At 31.9% G+C, this 20,211-nt stretch overlaps 1 protein-coding gene across 1 annotated transcript; it reads left to right on the forward strand.

Moving 5' to 3' along the window:
* Positions 1-6,262: 6,262 nt before the first annotated feature.
* Positions 6,263-19,936, forward strand: LOC119837317 (peroxidase-like). The gene is made up of 12 exons (XM_038362840.1): positions 6,263-6,458; positions 7,233-7,372; positions 10,589-10,765; positions 12,096-12,271; positions 13,600-13,786; positions 14,545-14,745; positions 15,230-15,374; positions 16,714-16,861; positions 17,713-17,874; positions 18,327-18,525; positions 19,207-19,312; positions 19,680-19,936. The coding sequence occupies exons 1-12, from the start codon at positions 6,274-6,276 to the stop codon at positions 19,858-19,860; spliced, it is 2,007 nt and encodes a 668-aa protein (XP_038218768.1). The 5' UTR covers positions 6,263-6,273; the 3' UTR covers positions 19,861-19,936.
* Positions 19,937-20,211: the final 275 nt, after the last annotated feature.

Raw genomic sequence — 20,211 nt, forward strand, 5'->3', positions numbered from 1 at the left:
TTCCTGAAAAATTAAACCATCATTCCATATTGTTTAAACAATTGTTATTTATCAATGTAAAATTATTTATCACTTATACAAATCATCACTAAAACATTTAGAAATCTGTGTTCAACCTTTCGTAATATATCAGACCAAAAGATAATTAAATGCACACCATCATAACCCCGAGTTCTGCTTCTATCATCAAACTATTTAACAAATTTATATAACAGACGTAACAATAAACGTTTGAACAAGCCATTATCTAAGTTTATAAATGTGACAGCGCACATCAACATTACTCGTAATTTCGGGATAACTCGAAACATCACTTAAACATCATTTACATACTAGAGAGATGTAATGGTAGTTAGAGTTTCGTGCATATTCAACTCACGATACGCTACAGCACTAATGTTGTGTCATACGTTATAATCGCTCATTCAATTTTACACTTTATTGTAAGCGTGCACTATTTAAAACGGCTTACACAGATAAATAATTAAAACGATAACTGTTGATGTGTAGTGTCTAAATTCTGCCAAACTGCAGTTACATGTATGTCCTTTGAAACGTATGTTAAACGAATCGAGATCGGATGTTTCATGCTGTTGTAACGTCAATGGCTATTACCATTTTTTAATATAAAACACTATTAAAATCTACATTATTTATGAACATGAATTAATAAATGTAATTTGTATTCTATCGAATTAATAAATTATGACTATAACTGAAATTTTGCGCGACTGCTAATATTATTATAAACTACTAGCTGCGCCCCGCGGTTCCACCCACGTAAGTCTGTATTCCGTAGATAAGTCAAGTAAGTTCCGTATTTCCTATATATTATTCCAGTTGTCCAGCTATCTACGTACCAAATTTCATTGCAATCGATTCAGCAGTTTTTGCGTGAAAGAGTAACAAACATCCATACATCCATACGTACAAACTTTAGCATTTATAATATTAGTAGGACAATGCAGGAGTAGATATACAACGAACAACATCCATTTCATATTGACGCCATCGACTTCTTTTACATCCTCCTTTCGTTACTGCTAATTCCTTTGTCAACATTATTATGCATGCTACTGCTCTAATTCATATTGAAGTCAATATGAAACAATCAGCAATGTATAACATAAAACAAATTAATACGAACATTTGGTCAACATTTAATCCTCATGTAATCAAGCATAAAGCAGAAAGTTAAATTAATTTTTTTCACCAAAATTTACATAACATTCCGACACGTTTCACCCCTTTAATTAAACAACCCTTCTCCGTAGCGCAGTTTTAAATACTTTAATTAACCTTAATAAAATTATGCAGCTCTTCCTGTGAGATGTAAAAATAATTGGTGCGTTATAGTAAATATAATAAAGGTGATGTCGTGATATACATTTTGTAGACTTGCTGAAAATAAAGTTTAAATGGTTTTTTTTCATAAACATTCATATTATAAATAGCACACAATTATTTACCGGGAAGTTAACGTTATAATTGGCTCAATCCATTATTTAAATTATCCATGATTTAAAAGCTCGTACACAATATAAAATATTACACACAACCATAATATTTATTACAGCTAGTCAAATATCCCAAGTTAAATATGCTTACACCTATAAATACTGGGATCACGTCTCCGTAAGTGTTCCCTGGACACCCGCAACGATAAAAACAAACATTCAAAGTGCTCATTATATCCATTTATTCTATACTATTTAACAATGACAATATTGTTAAAGATACCTAGATAAGACTTATATATCCTGTGACGTGAAATGGTGCCATAATTCAGCAGGTTTAGAAATAGATTCAATTCTAACGAGCCCGATGTTTCACTGGTACTTACCGTGCCTGCAGATAAAACAATAATAAAATCGTCATTTATTATAAAATTTGCGTTAAGTTATGGCTGATCTGTTATCTATATACAACAATTTCGAAATCATAGAAATATTCATCATCATGGACATAGGCCTCCTATGAGGGTTCGGGCCATAATCCACCACGTTGGCCAAGTGCGGGTTGGCAGATGTCACATGTCGTCGAACTTTTAATTCTTGGACATGCCGTTTTCCTCACGATGTTTTCCTTCACCGATTTAAGCAGTGATCATGTTATCTAAGTGCGCAGATAAATTGAAAAATCAATTTATTTCCTGTTCTCGAACTCTAAATTATCGATTTTGAAGTCCGAGGTTCTCACCACTTAATCATCACCTAAAATTTCACATAACTATTATAAATTGTAACAAGTAGATTTTTATACAATTAATTAAACGAAAGGAAATGGTTATGTTTCCTATATGTTATACATATTCATTGTATCTAAACAAAAAACAATTCTCTTAATATAAACGAATTCACCCTATAACATTAATGTAAAAGTAATCATTGCAAAAAAATCTAACAACGTAAATAAAATGTCAAAAGCTGAGACCTTGCCGCAGCGATACGTGCACTTTCCAATAATTGCAGCTAGCTGAACGGGAGAAAAAAGCTAAAAGCATTTGCAGAATCATTGATACGAACCCCTTATTTCCGTCTGTCGGCTGCAGCACTGCATTCACCTGTGAGGGGAAACGAGTGGACGCGACACACTCCTATGCATCGGTTACTCCACTACTTTACTCGACATTGGTACGGTCAAGGAGGCATTTAAATCTAATGCACGCGATTTACACCCGTATCCCCGAGTGCTTGCTTTTAAATTCCCGTACCGATTTCAAGTGTAGTTCAAGTTTCTTTTACAACGTTGAGCTAGTGAAGGTGAAGATTTTGTAAAAGGTTTTACGAACAATTTGTTTGCGAAATGTTCACAAACTCTTTCACATATAAAGCCCATAGTGGATAGGTTGTAGTCTAAACCTTTCAAGAGCCCTTGTTTTGTTTCATTTTTCAACGTTATATGGAACGAAGATATTTCTTACTGTGTAGACACTCTGTTAATCTTTTGTATTGTAATATGGTTTATATAATTCTTACAGTTTTATTTATTCTCACTTAAAATAGAGGTTTATTTATCAAGTTTTATCATTGCAGAACTAACATTTCACATTAAATAAATTCGACATGAAACATATACATTCAATTTATTAAAATTGAACAATTTTAAAATTATACTACAAAACGAAATAATATCTGGACATTGCACACAACATTCAATTAATTAATTGTACAACACTTATATATACAAGCAGTTCAGAAATATTTATTTGAGTAAGTTAAATGCTACCGCTATGCTGCTAAATCAGTTCTTTACAGTTTGAAATACTGACCAACACTATCAAAGGATTTATTTAAAACATGATGAATGATTTAAGGATAGTATGAAGAATCCTTTATTTATGTGTACTATAAAATATTCTGATTAATAAGACATTTAATATGCATTTTTGCTGCTTACAATACCTTAGGATATTTAATGTCTAAACTTCATTAATGGCAATTATATATTTTTTCCTTTGAGGAAAAATGTTTTGTGGTTATAATTTTTCATGTCTTATAATTCCTGTTAATAATATTCATCACAGACTATACAACAGATAATCTAGTCTCATCTTTCAATTAGTTAGAGGTGAATAGACAAGATTCACCTTCGAACACGATCAAAGCCATTATGGAACAGATCGATTTAATTAATTCAACACGGTGTATACACGTGTAGAAATTTCTAGATATAACTGCACAGATTATGGCATAATATATTGAATGGAAAATATTGTTTTGGTAGTGAAAACTTGAATGTGGTAGTCGAGCACGCTTCAGCACGAATTGGGCCAGCTTGCACCGGGGAAATACCACACCCCCACAGAAAACCGGCGTGAAATAGCACACTGCTGTGTTTCGTTCGGTGAGTGGGGGAGCCGGCGGCCCATATCCTTTTCCTTAGTCTTCCGAGTCCTTTCCTTTATTCCTCTCGTCAATCCTTTCTTCATCACTTTCCAATAAAGTCGGCAATCCATCTGTAGAGGCGTAAGGTCTGCAATCGTCCTTACGCTTTTCCAAATGTTGATGGGCGGTGGTAGCGCTTACCATCAGGCGACCCTCCTGCTCTATTGCCGACGATGACATTAAAAAAAAAGTTCGAGAGATTATTTTCCCTGGAACTACTTATAATAATCTTATCTGCTTCAGATTTACATTCTATTATTTATTGTTTGAAGTATTAGGATTTGTGAACTTGGTAATTCTTTCAATATAAAAGGTTTATATATTCTATTCAATATTAGTTACATTTTTGCATATAAAGTGTTACATCGTCGCCTCTCTCTAACTTTATTTATCCCTTCAAATGGCAATAAAACAAACGAAATGAGCGATTTATTTAAAAATTATTGAAATTTATTTTAAGACTATCAGTTTAGCCAAGCCGATTAGCTAAACTAAATGTTGGATAAAATAATAGCCTAAGAAGGGTAAAGAAAAGGATACGGCCAGCTCTTTCATTCATCACACGAAACATAGTGACCTTTATATGTTGCTTTTTCAAGCTGATCTTCTTTGAGGGTGTAGTACCTTACCCATTTAAGTATAAAGGAAGGAACGAATTGAATGTTTGTTTACATCGAATAGAACAAAACCGAAGGATTTAAAAATACTTATTTCACCCGGAGACTATATCTATATCTATTGGCTATATTTTTTTTTTGTTTCAACAACTGGGTGAGTTTTATATAAAAAAAAATGTAAACCTATTATTTCATCATTTTTTTACAATAAGATGACGACTACAGAATAAACTATAACACCCCGCAAACTTGAAATGTTTAATCCGCCATCTTTATAACAATTCAAAACAAAAATTTTATTTGCAACGAAGCCCGTATTAAAAATCGTGTCCGGGGACTGTAACGTAAAATTTAAAACAAAATATAATCTACATTAAAACTAAATTAAATTCATTCGAGCGCAAAACTTAATTACCTTCGTATTTCATACAAAGGATTTCACGCATGTGCATCACAAAACATTTGAAATGCGGTTTTAAAAGCTTGCATTTATTGCAAACGCCACAGCCTCAGAACAATGCGGGATTAAATACGGAATTCATTTTAAAAATACATCCAGATTAGTGGGCATTACACTCCGAATACAGGAAACATTGGAGTAGTAAAAATAACTAATACTTATAAAGTTATATAATGCTATTGCTTTTTTATTAGTATCGATTACCAATTCATCCATTGATGTATGTATAATAATATTATACGTATTTTATCAAAGATACGTTTCCTTGATGTGAACCAGGAGTTGTGCAATCTTAGCTGTCACAGTTTATGTATTTATTTTATTTATTATTGATTCTTTGTACAAACTTGTTAATAAAATTATTAAAATTGAATTTGTTACTTAACATTGAAAACGAAGGTATCGTAAGGATCGTAGTTACTCGTATATAAAATCAAACCTTGATTAATATTTAGGAACTATTATCTTTTATTATTATTCGAAGAGCATTCTAAATGATCACACGAAATACGATTTCCTATTCTACTTCACCATTTAAACTAACACACAAATGAAAAAAAAACATTCTCTCGACCAATGAATAGTTCTGTGCCTAATATTTTATTTCTCAGCAGAACTCTCAAGATGAAGCGATTTTTAGAAAGTTGTTGGCTCATTAAAGATGGACAGAGGTGAAGTAAAAGGCTCAGTTGAAAACAAAATCTGTAAATAGTTTATGAATAGAGAGTATGACTGCCCCTTAACTTTTCCATCATTTATGATTTAAGGACAAATTTTCAAAATATATTAAAATAATTATCAAACTGCTGTAGACTGCAGATGACGTACTATGGTTTACTTAGCTTATTAAGGAATTTTCGTATACCTACACGATAAATACGTTTTGAATTATTTATTACTGAATTAAACACTATATTAAATTAAAAAAATCTAGGTTAATTGGAAGATTTCTATTTTACTTCCGTATCATTACTTATATTTAATAACCTTAAATATTTATGATTCATTTGACAATATATAAATATAAAAATAAATGTTAACCTTAACATCGTTCTTACCGGAATATGGATGTAACATACCTGCTTATGCGATAAAAACATCGTTAAAAAAATCATATAATAATAAAGGAAATACTTCATTATGCACGCGGAATTAGTTACCGGCGAGTTAATATCACGAAAAGGGATGTTATTTCAAAATAATTTAGGATTTTTGTTAGCATCATTCAAGGTTCTTTAAACCGGCAATATTAATAATGGATTCGCTTATGAAACATATTGATTGCATTTGAACGTATAATTTTCTAGTCATGAAAGCAGTTGATTTCAAAGGTTCGCGTGAACAAGTTATAGAAGGAAAAATGAATAATTTATTCGGGATTTTCGTTTTTATATCGATATTTTTGCACGTGAATGGTGATCTGTTTGACAGATATAGCGGAATGAAATTTGACGAGCCGAATGCGAGGGAACTTCGGATAAAGAAATACGCGGAGTGAGTATTCCTTATTACATTATTTATGTTTTCAGTTTATTAGCCAATATAAGTTGTATGCCTTGATCTTTTATCTTTGAGCATTTGTTATTGTGGAACATTTGCCTGTTTACGCATTATTTGTTACGATTTAATCAATGCGGCATCTACGAAATTTTGAAAAAATCTTGCAGAAAGAAAAATTGTATGTTAAAATTTATTTATTACTTTCATTTCCTAAAAATGCTTTTATGATTATTCTCATATACCCCAAAGTATTGGCAATATCGTTTTTGTTTTTCATTTTCTAATTCGATGTTTTTCTATATATTATGTTTCATCCCGATATCTATAGATGACCGGTTGTAAGATTTGGCTATTGATTAATTTCGCGCCCCACCTGGCAAAAGCGTCCTTGTCTCAATAACAAGGGTAAGATTTCAATAGCAAATGATAATGAATATCATTACGCTAACATTGACAATGCATAAATAATTAATCCTATAAAAGGATATTGTAAAAATGCCAAAGTAAAATCACACTAATGTTATAAATGTAAAAGTTTGTTTGTTTGAATGTTTGTCCGTCAGTCAGGATGAAACTACTGAACGGATTTTGATGAAATTTGGTATACAGGCAGAGTATGAGCTGACTTGGGTGATAGGATGCTTTTTATCGAGACGAGCGTCGTAAAATTGAGATTTTAATAATCCATACAGCGAGAACCTCAATAGCTTTTGGGTAAATTCAATAGAAATTTTAAGTACATATGGTTAATCATTGCATTTATTTCAGCAAATGCTCAATAGACATAACGCCTTGCGCTGCCCATGAGGTCAGCCGAGTGAGTGGTACATGCAACAATTACAAGCATCCTGCGTCCGGTGCCGCTAGAAGACCGTATTTACGACTGCTCCAACCGGAATATGCTAATCGTGAGTATCTTTAAACGAGCAATTCTTGTATATATATATATATATATATATATATATATATATATATATAATTGAAATCTCGGAATCGGCTCCAATGATTTTCATTAAATTTAGTATATAGGGGGTTTCGGGGGCGATAAATCGATCTAGCTAGGAATCTTTTTTAGAAAATGTCATATTCGTGTTTTATCGACTTAAACATACTTTTTTAACAAATAGGAGGCGTTTGAGTAGTCCCAATTTATTGTGACTCTTCCTGACATCTATTGGCGAATAATAATACTATTTTTTGGCAAATAAAAAAAAAATACCGAACAAAGCTCGGTTATCCAGGTACTATCGAATAATATGTGAAGGAGTTTTGGATGTGAAATTGCTTCCATACTATAAATTTGTCTTTCATATAATGGAACATGGGCAAACCTACTCAGACTGTTCTGTATAGCATGGTTTATTTTTTTTCTTTATGGCACAATGCACAGATACACACAAATTTTTAACAATTATATAAGAATCTTTACTGATAAATGGGCGTCCTTGTCGGATGATCAATCATCATCAGTCTATTTGTCACCATTGTATTATGTTTTATACATGTGTGAGTATGTGTGTACCACAAACTCACACATGGACGAGAATAACTGGAGCATTTCAATTAAATTAGGTTTAACTTTAACATAAAGGTACTTTTTAATGTCTAACATCAAAGACAATTAATACAACTGAAAATCTCTGAGAATAAAGGTACCTAATACCTTTATTTCCGAAATTCTGCAGCGGAGTCCACGAGTCCAGTAAATTAACAGCGAAATTGATGATAGCTTTGATTCCAACAACAACTGTCAACCATATGTACAATAGTTTTTACATGAAAGAGCAACCAAACAGTGAATATTGGGAGGCGTGCGTAAACTAAACGAGAATAACAGCTCGATTTTACACCTATCAAATCCATTGTTGTGTAATAAAAACGAATATAACTGAAACTCTTTGTCTATCGGTATCGTTTTCACGCATTTTTTTATATTAGAACCGGTAACTGAGCTGACAGTTCTCCTCATGGTACGCGATCACCACATCTCATGAACATTTGGAAAGGTAGGGCCGCTGCAAATGTGTTGCCTGCTTTTAATGAGTGAGGAATACTTAGTGAATAGTTAGTGACAGGAATGGCATGAGTTATGTGAAGAATCTAATATATAAAATTCTCGTGTCACAGTTTTCGTTGCCATACTCCTCCGAAACGACTTGACCGATTTTGATGAAATTTTTTGTGCTCATCCGGTATTCATTAGAATTGGCCAACATCTATTTTTCATCCCCCTAAATGATCAGAGTAAGGCAGAACAGCGTTTGCCGGGTGCAGCTAGTGTATATATAGAAAGAAGAAACTGTATTATTTGCTACCAAAATAAGAGAAGGATGGATGGAACAAGAATTTTTATAACGAATAATTATTGAACGAGAAGCACTCTCTGAACAAAAACGAAGAAAAGTAGTAAAAACTAAAACTGAAGTATTCGATGACCATGATGCAAACATATGTAAATACGGGCGTAAAAAGACTCTTGCTTTCCTTTATTGTTTTACGTTGCACAATCACTTTTTGTTCCTCGAATCCTCTACCCGTATTGCGTGTTCGTATTTCTTTATCTACCTTTGCTATTGCAAATACGCTTGCAAGTATGATAGATCAAAATGGTTTTACGATTCCTTTGCAGTAAGTTTTTAACAGAGAAAGTGAAGTAAATGGAATGAGTAATATTATATATAGGCGGCTACTGCTGATTGTGGCTCTCGCTATAACTTTAAAAAACATATAATTTGTGTTTCATTAGTAATTCAATTATTTTTCTAATATCATCTTCTTAACATATTAGAAATATTTGCTCATTATCGTTCTGACATTATTTTCTTAACATATCTTTGCTTAATGGAAAACTGAAGTAAAATCAGCGTTGGTGGACCCAATCTTCATAAATTATTTTATGGGGTTAAACAATACATACATACTGGTATAAATAATTAAGTACTCTTACTCCCAGCAATGAAAGATGAAACTTGCATATTTATTTATAAGGTTATGTCGCAATCAAATAATTTCAAGAATGATATATATTGTGATTCATTGATAAACAATGATACATATAAAATTGGAAATAACTTAATCAATATATCAGTATAAAATACCATTTAACTAATTTAATCAAGCAATGATTATTATGACCGCAATGTTTTTCGTTCCACATTAAATTTAAAACTAGTCAGTTATTGTTTTGGTGTGCCGCATCATCAATCCAAAAGGATTAAGCTTAAAACCGCCGCCCAATATTGTAAATTATCACACATTATATTAATTACTTTTTCAAACTGGTGCGTTAATGGTTTCCATATATTCGGGATGTAAATTACTAAATGGAATTTATTCATAACAAAATTTATATTCATTAAACGCTTTTTGATTTAATATCTTTCGTATTATGTATTATTTATGAGCACTAACACTCTTTTATTCTGTTCATTCGAAGCGATTAGCACGATTACAATCCTACTAATATTAATGCGAAAGTAATGCGAAAGTTTGTAAGGATGTGTATGTGTTTGTTGCTCTTTTACGCAAAAACTACTGAACCGATTGCAATGAAATTTGGTACGTAGACAGCTGGACAACTGAAATAACATATAGGCAACTTTTTATCCCGTTATTCTTGCGGGATATGGACTTACGCGGGTGAAACCGCGGGGCGCAGCTAGTATTTTATAAAATGTTGATCGAATTGCAATGAAAAAAATTTTATTATGCAAATATGTTTTTCTTTAAAAAAATTAATTAATTTTTCTCAAATCTAATCTGAAATTGCATGAGAATCTTACCAAATTTAAATTATATCTTCAGCTTTGAGGGTTTAATTTAGATTGAATATATTATTTTTTCAAAATTATTAATCAGTAGCGTTACTAACACCACAGATTAATCTCGGGAGAAACTAAAATTTTTAGGTGTTAACGATTTCATATTTTAAAGTATCTTAAAAGTTTAAGCAATTAAAAAGGTTTTCATAAAAATTTAAAGTTTATTTAAACCAAGACTATTTACTTATGACTACTTTCAAATTCCTTTTGCATCTATAAGTTTGCCTAGAATTTTTTAGCTTCTAACATAAATAAAACTCAAACGTATAACACCATATTGTACTATGATCATTCTTTTAACAGAGCATGAAATACGCAATGGCAAAGATGGTAAATCGCTTCCATCCGCCAGAACAGTGCGGGCAAGCCTCAAACAATCTTCATCATCGAGTTACTTGCAAGACAAAAACCTGTTTAACGTCGCCACTTTTCATTTTATGGAGTTAATACGGAAAGATGTCAGTGCCTTAAATGGACCCTGTAAGTATTATAGAATTTTATACTAAAATAAATTGTCCAATACCTAATTTTGTAGGATAAGAATATAACTATACGAAACATAGTATTTTATTTAATACAGAGATATAGATGTATCCAACGAATAACTTTAAATGTTAATTGAGATTTTATATAAGCTTATCCTGCTTATAATATAAAAGCTAAAGTTTGTTATAATGTATGCATGTTTGTTACTCCTGCACGCAAAAACAGTTATAGATATGCCCAAGGCTACTTTTTGTTCGGAAACCATGCGAGTGAACCCGCGGGATCAAGCTACATATTAATCATTACTAATGTTAATTATAATAAGCCCTGAACATTCTTGAATGAATGAAGTCTTCTGTTTCACCAAACAACGAAGTTTTTTAATGAACAACTCTAATTTTTATATAATATTTTTATTTCCATCGCATCGCATTTCCCTGCATTTATATAAAACTGACATTACTGTACATATATTAAGAAGCGCTTAGGGCAATCTAGACGAAAGAATAAATAAATAAATGTCACATTACACTATTTCGCTTTTATGCATTGATATAAAATACTGTTAACTAAAACCAAACAACTCTTAATGCATTCTCAGCTCAGGATTCTTTTATCTTTTCTTCTTGTTACAGCTTATTATTTTATTGTGAAATCTATTTGAAGTTGTGTCTAAAGTATTTATTTGATTATTTTTGTAATTAAATATTTAAAATCCCATTTTGTATCGACAAAAAAGAATTAATACTTAAGTAAATTATATATTCCATAATTGTAACATTATCCCTCGTATTCCGCAGGGCCGCAAAAAAATTAAAAAAAAAGAACCAGATTATATTCAAATTATGTATATTCATGGAGATAAATTCGCAATATCTCTTATTCATGTTATTACATTTTGGAATTACGTAACATTCTGGAAAAGAAAACTTTATTTTCTCAGCATAAAAGCTTAACATTATGAAGACGTCGTAAACATTCGCAAAAAATATGAATTATTACTAAGCACTCTTATTCTTATTTGTAAACAAATCAGTCATGATACAATTACCTCGATTTTTCTATGAGAAAAACTTTTTTGTCTATTTTATACAAACGCATGTGTCTCCATGCCTATATAAATAATATTTGTGTAAGTCTTTTCCTAAGTAGCATAACCTTTTCATAATATTACCTTCAAATTATAATGAAATATGTAAAATCTGTCTCAATATCGCATACTATTTCCACAAACTTTCAATTAAAATACTCTAAACGATTGTTAACAAAAGCTGTCAAGTACGAATGGCCTGTAATAAAACTTTATCCCAACTTTACCTTGCAGTGGACTACCTCAGAAAACGGCAGAATTGTTGCACCCCGGCAGCCGAACAGGACCCGCGGTGTCTCCCAATACACGTAGAAAACGACCCTTATCTCAAAGGAATAGACTGTCTTAACTTCTCGAGAGCAGAAACTTTCCAAGACCTAGGGTGTACACACGACGCGGTCCCCGCACAGGTATGATTCAGTTGCTCTCAAAAGTTTTAATACGGTGATTTTAGAATGTCGACCCGGAGATTTTGTCGGCCAACTGGCGACTCGGAACTCTGTGTGGATGCTTTGTTCGAAGTATGAAAATTGGCTGAAGTCTTATAATTTTCTGGATTGATTTTTCACCGAATCTGAATTCGGTATTCACTGTAATGCAATGGATATAATTCTGTTCAAACATATTTGTAGGTACATTAATTGCTTAGAGATACCTATATTCAATAATAACATCTATAAATGATGTTGGTATTATTGAGTTAGTGTATTAAATAGAGGCAAACCCTTTGTACATTATAATAGAGAAACGCTTTATAAATTGTAATAAACTATATATTCTCGTAACAACCATAACATGATTTTTTTATTGTAGTTGTCAACATTTATTCTGAATGAATTCTGTTAATATAACTGTTTAAAAAGGTAGGCTGATTATAAATATTTATTGAATAATAAGCTATGTGATTGATTATGAATTATTCTAAATATAGGTATATGGTAGATACATTTCAGTATACAGCGCGAGCTTCCTTGTAACAAAAAAGGTATGTAACATAGGATCATTCTCATCATCTGAGGCTTTATAGCCGCGATTTAGCCTGGTTTATTACTTTCTACCAGTTTTCTCAGCCCTTTCTCTGGGTGCTTCTGCTTTTTAATCTAATCGTTTTAAAGCCATCAACCATTCGGTCAGCTCCGATTCCTACACCCATGGTTTTCCATTAAACAAAGGTGGTGCCTTGATATGCTCTATTCGTGCAGCAAACATGCAACTATTTAGGGCGTACTAAACTAAAAGACTTATTTTTATGATCTTCGTCACTCAATCCGCTAAATTGTTGTTAAATTTAACATAGAGTATCTATTTTAATAATATTATATATTATTATAAACTCTCAGTTCAAAGGACATGTGTTTCAATAAAAATTCAGTGTATTACAACATAAAATATTGATTTATTCCATCCTAAATCTATCGCAACACGTTACGAATCGTGTTCGACATTTATCTACATTTATTGTTTACGCTATTTAGCATGCAGCCTTAACATTCGAATCACGAATATTTCCACCCACTAGTGTATTTACACATCACAACTCTTTCTTGAATTATATGAATTAATTATATCATAACTTGATCTATTTCAAACTCCAATTCGCACAAGCTTTAATCTAGAATTAACAGTTTGGTATCTCGAACAAGGATGATTGATGTTTATAACGGTTATAACCTATTAAAATGTCAAAAGCCTGAGGGTATTGAAGAACGTTAATTTATAATTTTCTTAATACTTTCAGGTAAACTACCAAACACCTCTCTTAGATTTGTCCACAGTGTATGGTGTGGATGAAAAGTCATTGAAAGAATTGCGTTCGTTCAAAAATGGAACTTTGACGTTGGAGATGCGTGGAAATCGATATCTACCCGCAAACAACGGAACTGATTGTTTCCTGTATAACGACGACGAGACTTGCTACACAATTGGTAACATGTTCCTCATAATATCTTTTTATTCTACGATAGTATATGTGACTTATATCAATAAATCACACCTCCGATGGTTAAGTTTGTAATATATACTGAAGAATATTTAAATAAAAATACCTACTAGCATTACTTCGGCGGCTGCGCCCGTTTAATTAAAGAAAAAAAAAAGACAATGCAAAATTTTCAAGCACAGTTTCCGTGCCCGTAAATTTCCGTGATAAAAATTATGCTACTGTGTGTTCTTTCTGGGATCATATAAATATCTTCGTACCAAAATTCTTTCTAATCAGTTTAGTGGTTTTTGATTGGAAGAGACAGACAGGCAGGCAGCGTTACTTTTCTTCTTGGAAGAATATTTAAATAAACGATCGCCTTACCTGGACAACTTGATAATAACGAGGTTTTTCACTTAAGTCGTTTAAGTATATTAACATAATATAAATACCGTCTTAAATGTTGGATTATGTGTACTATAAAATGTAAACACGTCAATTTAAATAGTATAATGCAATATCTTGGCATTACACAAATTTTAGTTGAACAAAGTTAATTATAACGGCTTATCAAAATTTAACGGAGTAACTAGATTCTAAAGTATCAAAAAAGTGCTGAGATCGGAACGACCCTAATTAAGTAGAAATAAAAACCGAAATATAACCTATGTTACAAGGAGCTTTATGACGATTGGTCACATCATTCGTGAAGTTAATAAGATCACATTCTTACAATAATAGACATAGATAATATGTAAACAGGTTTACCAAAAGAAGCAACGTTAGACCTTCGCACCACTACTTTCGTTATATTCTTCATGCGAGAACACAACCGCCTGGCAAAGATTCTGCAGGAACTGAATCCTTGCTGGAAAGACGATAGATTGTTCAAAGTTGCACGGCAAATCAATATCGCAACGGCCTCCAATATATTTTTATACGAACTCCTCCCCAGGATATTGGGTAAGCTAATCATTGTAAAATATTGTAGCATTATTATTGTCAACATCGTTGTCATCGTAGCCATCGTCGTCATCGTTTTCATCGTCATCATCGTCAGCCCATCATCAGATATTAGTATAATAGTAAATAATTTTTATTTTAAATGAGACTTGTATAGGTACGTAATGAACAACTGTGTATAATAAAGACGAAAAATAACAATAAACAAATTATTATACGAGCTAATTATAATAAACATAACAGGAATGATTTCAAATGTAATTTTTAACAATGTAATAAAATGATAATAGGAAGCTATTTGATAAGGCAAATTTGTTAGATATTACATATTTACAAACATGAAAAGAGAATGCTCATACACTTTTTTATTAAATCGGAATTTCATACCGTTCGAGTTCATTGTACAAGTAATGAAATATATGATTTCAAACGAATAGATACCAATGTAGGGACAATTACATTTATATTTTTGGTTTTTATGAAGGTTACCAAAACATGTTGACCTACGATTTGATATCAAGCTTTGCGGAACATGTATCAGCTTATGATGAACTGAAGGAACCTGGTGTGTATGCTGAATTCGACATAGCAATGCGGTTCTTTAAAACATATCTTGGAGAGAAGATTGAGTAAGTTTCATCATACTTATTATAATTGTAAGAGATGAGAAACTTCGGACTATGAAATGTGTGATAATGATTTCAATATTTTCACTATAGAATTAGGCGCATTGAATCGGCGCGTGCTTGTGTCTCTGTCTCTGTCTTTTTAGTAAACAAAATATATTTTCTATAGTTAAAATTTGTGCAATTCTTATTTTCATTCAATTCCTTGTTCCTATTGTGCAATTTAATAATATAGTAGGGGAGCCCAAGATGCTAAATGTGTATTTACTCGAGCGTTTCAGAAACCTATTGGAATTCGCAGATTATACGATAGCAAGAAAAAAATGCCTATAGTGTTTTCAATTTCAGCGGTGGAAAAAAGTTTTTGATTTTTTTTTTAATTGTAAAAGAAAAACGCGGCTGTGAAAATACTCAAGCACGTTATGTTTTGATATTTTGAATGCTCTGGTATATTACTGAAATAAAATATAACTTATTCTTACGATTTATGCGGTAATTTCGTGGCTACGAATAAAAGGTAAAATATAAAAATATATGACTCGAGCGTGTCAGATAAAGATATTTTGGGTTATTAACAACATAAAAAATCCAAATTTCGCTAATCTGACAATTTGAGCGTAAACTTAAAGAATTATCGATATTTTTTAATTTCCTGCGGCTCCTGTAGGCGCATCCACCAATATTCACTGCTCATACTTTCTGGAGGTACTTAGTAATAGATAAGGTGCGTTCCCTTATAATAATCTGACGCGCTCGAGTAAATCCCGAAATCCCCTCTTGGGCTCCCCTACTAATATTCATATCAATAAATATTCTACCGAGAAAAAGACGTTGTCACGTAAAATCTTCGCCCGTAAAACCGACTTTACAGGCAACCATTTTTTTTTTTTTGAATGTTTGATTTTACTCAAGTAACTGTTTTTAAGGAACCTATGGCAATTACCTATAACATACCCTTGCCAGACAATCAATTGTACCCTAGTTCGATTCATTTCAAAGTTTTTCCTAGTCAGATTGTCTGATTAATTTATAATACAATGTACGTATGAAAACAAAAAGTATCGGATTCTAAAATTTCCATCTTATTTCGTGATCCTGTTGCGGAGTATGAAATATATTAAAGGTTACCTGCAGGCGTTCACTCTAAATTGAGAATGAATAGCACCAAAGTATGATCAACGGTTTCCGAAATGAAAGCCGCATTATTTTTGTTTTCCTACATAAAGTGAATGCTCTGAGGCATTTAAAATAAAATTTACCCTTCAAAGGCGCTAAAAATAAAACTTGACGTAACCTCTCCGTGCCTTAAAATGAGATTTCGGGAATGTGCTTTTGTTTACAGAAAATATAATGAAAATTACGAAAACGTCGGTGAAATAGAATTAAGCGCAAGTTCATCTTTGCAAAAACTGCTCGAGGATGATAAAAACTTCGATGAAATCAGCCGAGGGACTTTTTTCCAAAGCGCTGGAGAGACATATGATAAAAAGGTTATTTTTTATGTTTATGGCAGATAAGTAGCCCGTATTATTTGTTTAGTGTGGAGACGATTAAGCAAACAAAGACAAAAGTTGTGTTCGTTCAATGACTTTCTTAATTTTCTTTAATTTGTAGCCAAATTAAAGCATGTTTCGTAAGCGTTATAAACGAATTGCTTGCACCTAGGGGAATATTCACTATTTATAATATTTATGCACAGAATACGAAATGCTGATGGATGAGCTGGTTAAGCAATAATAGTGTTACAGGCTACAGTGCCTATAACGTAGTTTAGTTTGTAGTTCCAGTGGTTTGCTTAATGGATTCTTATAACAAATTAGGATAAGTAAACTACTTTAGCAGTTATAGTATTTCATTCTCTTATCGCCAATTATAACTATTGTATCTTTGTGTATTCACAATTGATAATATTAATAAATATCTAATAAGGTGGAAGAAAATTATTACTAGCAATAATAGTTACGTATTTTGTAATATAACATCTTACTTCAAATTTAATCTGATGACATAAATGCAACGCTTAATCTTGCATTCAAAAGTTAAAAAAAATTTGACAAAAACATTTTGTGCAAAATATATTCATATATAGACTAATACCGAGTTAAAGCTTTTTAAGCTACTAGCTGCGCCCCCAGTTTAACCCGCGTAAGTCCGTATCCCGTAGGAATATCGGGATAGAAAGTTGTCTATATGTAATTCCAGTTGTCCAGCTGTCTACGTACCAAATTTCATAGCAATCGGTTCAGTAGTCTTTGCGTGAAAACAACAATCACACATACATCGTTACAAACTTTCGCATTTATAATATTAGTAGGATAAAGCTTTATAATATCTATTACAGATATCGAATGTTTCCGCAAATCAACAAGTACATGATCAAGTTTCTCTCGACATACAAAGAGGACGAGATTTAGGTATACAGGGATACAATGCATATAGAAACTTTTGTGGATTGAAAGCGGCTAAAGATTTCTATGGCCTCACCGATGTTATCGATGGAGAGGTACGATGTAATGGTTAAATAGATAAAGCTAATATTAAATTACTATTTATTGTAGTTTATTGGTAAGAAACAAATTTACAATAACGAAACGAAACCTCCATCGATATGCCAAACCCATTGTTCTATATTTCCCTATGTTGGTAATAAAATATTTACTTACACATTTTCTAGAAGTGTTTATGAGAGAGAATCATGTCCCTTCACAAAATTAACATCTTGATGTTTCTTTACTTCTATTTTGCAATAATTCTTTCCATATATATTGTAAATATTTATATTTAAGGTATTAAAACCTCTTATAACGATTCAACTAATCATTCGAACATAATTGGATAGGTATTTTCAATATTATATATAGAGAAGAAAAAGTAATGTTACGGTACGAACATAATTATTAATTAAAATTTTCTACGTTATATAGAATTCACGTTATAGCTTATGATTATTTTCAGAAAGTAGAAATACTAAAGAAACTGTATAACGACGTAGACGACATTGATCTATTGGTTGGGATTATGAGTGAAAATAATATCGAAGGCACACTCGTCGGCCCAACACTTTTTTGCATCATGGTCAAGCAAATCCAATTATTCAGATTCTCCGACCGATTTTGGTTCGAGAGGGGAGATAATTATCATAGTTTTACTTTTTGTAAGTACCTATGTTTGTTATAAACTGCTTGCAAGAAATCAACATATATAGATACATATACTACTCGGAAACTTCAAGATCGATTTCAAAATTTCATTCAACATTGGATTGTACGTGAACTTTGAGTTGCTATATAAGCGGACCGCTAGTCATTTACAAATTTATAGAAATAATACTAAGCAAAGAGTTAAAAAATACTTTATGTTGTTTTTTTTTGCATTAGCTCCAAGATCATTATATCTATATAATGACTATAACATGTAGCTGTACAGAAAAACAGTATTTTGTCAAAATTAAAGAACAATTCACATGACTAAAAATCACAAATTCCCACTCTTACTTTAGATTATCAAATACATTAATCGTGTCGTGATTGTTTGCATATTATCATACATTTCTGCATTATTTTAAACAATCGCAAACAGTAAAATCATAATATATTGAATATAAATAGCGCTCAATTAAATAACACGAATACTGAATTCGTCAATAGGAAGAGCGAAAACGTTCCGTAAATACATTCGCGCGTTCATTAATCCAATAATTAAAACTGGAAAGTCAAACCGTTTCACAATCTTTATTCAAACACATTTACATTCGGACCGGTTTCCACTTCAGCATCACTGTCGCAATTATTTTAAACTGCCGCGTTAAAAGTGAAATAAAATGTTATTTTTTCAGCTCAATTACGCGAGATCAGAAGGACTAACATGGCTCGGTTCGCCTGTGACAACGTGGAAGCTATCAAATTCATACAACCTCACGCCCTGTTAGCTACCACACACTGGTACGCCTCTATTTTCATTTATACTTTCGTTATTTAGACTGTCGTAAGCGATAGATATAACAGTTTTTTTTAAGACTGCATATTTATTTAAGTAGATCAAACTACAACTTAAGTTCTTAAGTAAATACTACTTGAAAACTAAACTACTTGTCTAATAAAAAATATCAAAAGTAAGGCTTTATCGGTTAACATAAACTTTAACATCCGATCAAATCAGGCGAAGCCGAGAAAAGCGGCTCGTGATCCATAACACTGCAGTGCTCTGTAACAAATGCAACTTCATTGTCTTCTCTTTACTCCTACTCAGTAAGCACTTGTTAGCATTTTCTGCAGAATTTGTATGGAATATTTGTATTTTCGTGTTCAGGAACTCACCACTGCCATGTTCACATATAACTGGACCAAATCTAGCTGAATGGAGGGATGCCAGCTGCAAAGAAAATGGTGAAATTGAGACGAAATTCCTAAAATACAATTACCCTAATCGAAATGAGTTCCCGGAATATTCGTCTTTCCTTAATGATATTTTGTCATCTGTGCATTTATAATTATAAATAATATGGTATACATTATCAATTTTATTATGAGTAAGAAAAAAGATAAATAAATAACTGTGCCTCATTATTTGTAACGTTTTAAATATTGTAATAAATGCGTTTTAACAAGAAGATATATTTATTGTACGTTACTTTAACGTTGTATAGGAGCAATTAATTTTATTAATAGGTATATAATATGATCAAAAATTTTAGAATCTGTACATAACAACAGCAAAAATAATATTCCACCCTAACAAAAACTCCAATTTACTAGCATCAAAACACTTGGACGTAACAAGATTTTCCTTAAGTAAGAATAGTTAATCAAACGCTGGACTAACAGACCCGGGGAACTTTCTC

Source organism: Zerene cesonia, chromosome 3 (genome assembly GCF_012273895.1).
Source record: "Zerene cesonia ecotype Mississippi chromosome 3, Zerene_cesonia_1.1, whole genome shotgun sequence".
In the NCBI taxonomy this organism is placed as follows: domain Eukaryota; kingdom Metazoa; phylum Arthropoda; class Insecta; order Lepidoptera; family Pieridae; genus Zerene; species Zerene cesonia.

What these genes read in the sequence shown, in the direction of transcription:
- LOC119837317 (XM_038362840.1), top strand. Translation starts at nt 6,274, where the DNA reads ATGAAAGCAGTTGATTTCAAAGGTTCGCGTGAACAAGTTATAGAAGGA. An exon ending in CGAGACTTGCTACACAATTG is followed by an intron (nt 13,787 to 14,544) that starts GTAACATGTTCC and finishes ATATGTAAACAG; the next exon opens with GTTTACCAAAAGAAGCAACG. An exon ending in CTGTTAGCTACCACACACTG is followed by an intron (nt 19,313 to 19,679) that starts GTACGCCTCTAT and finishes TTTCGTGTTCAG; the next exon opens with GAACTCACCACTGCCATGTT.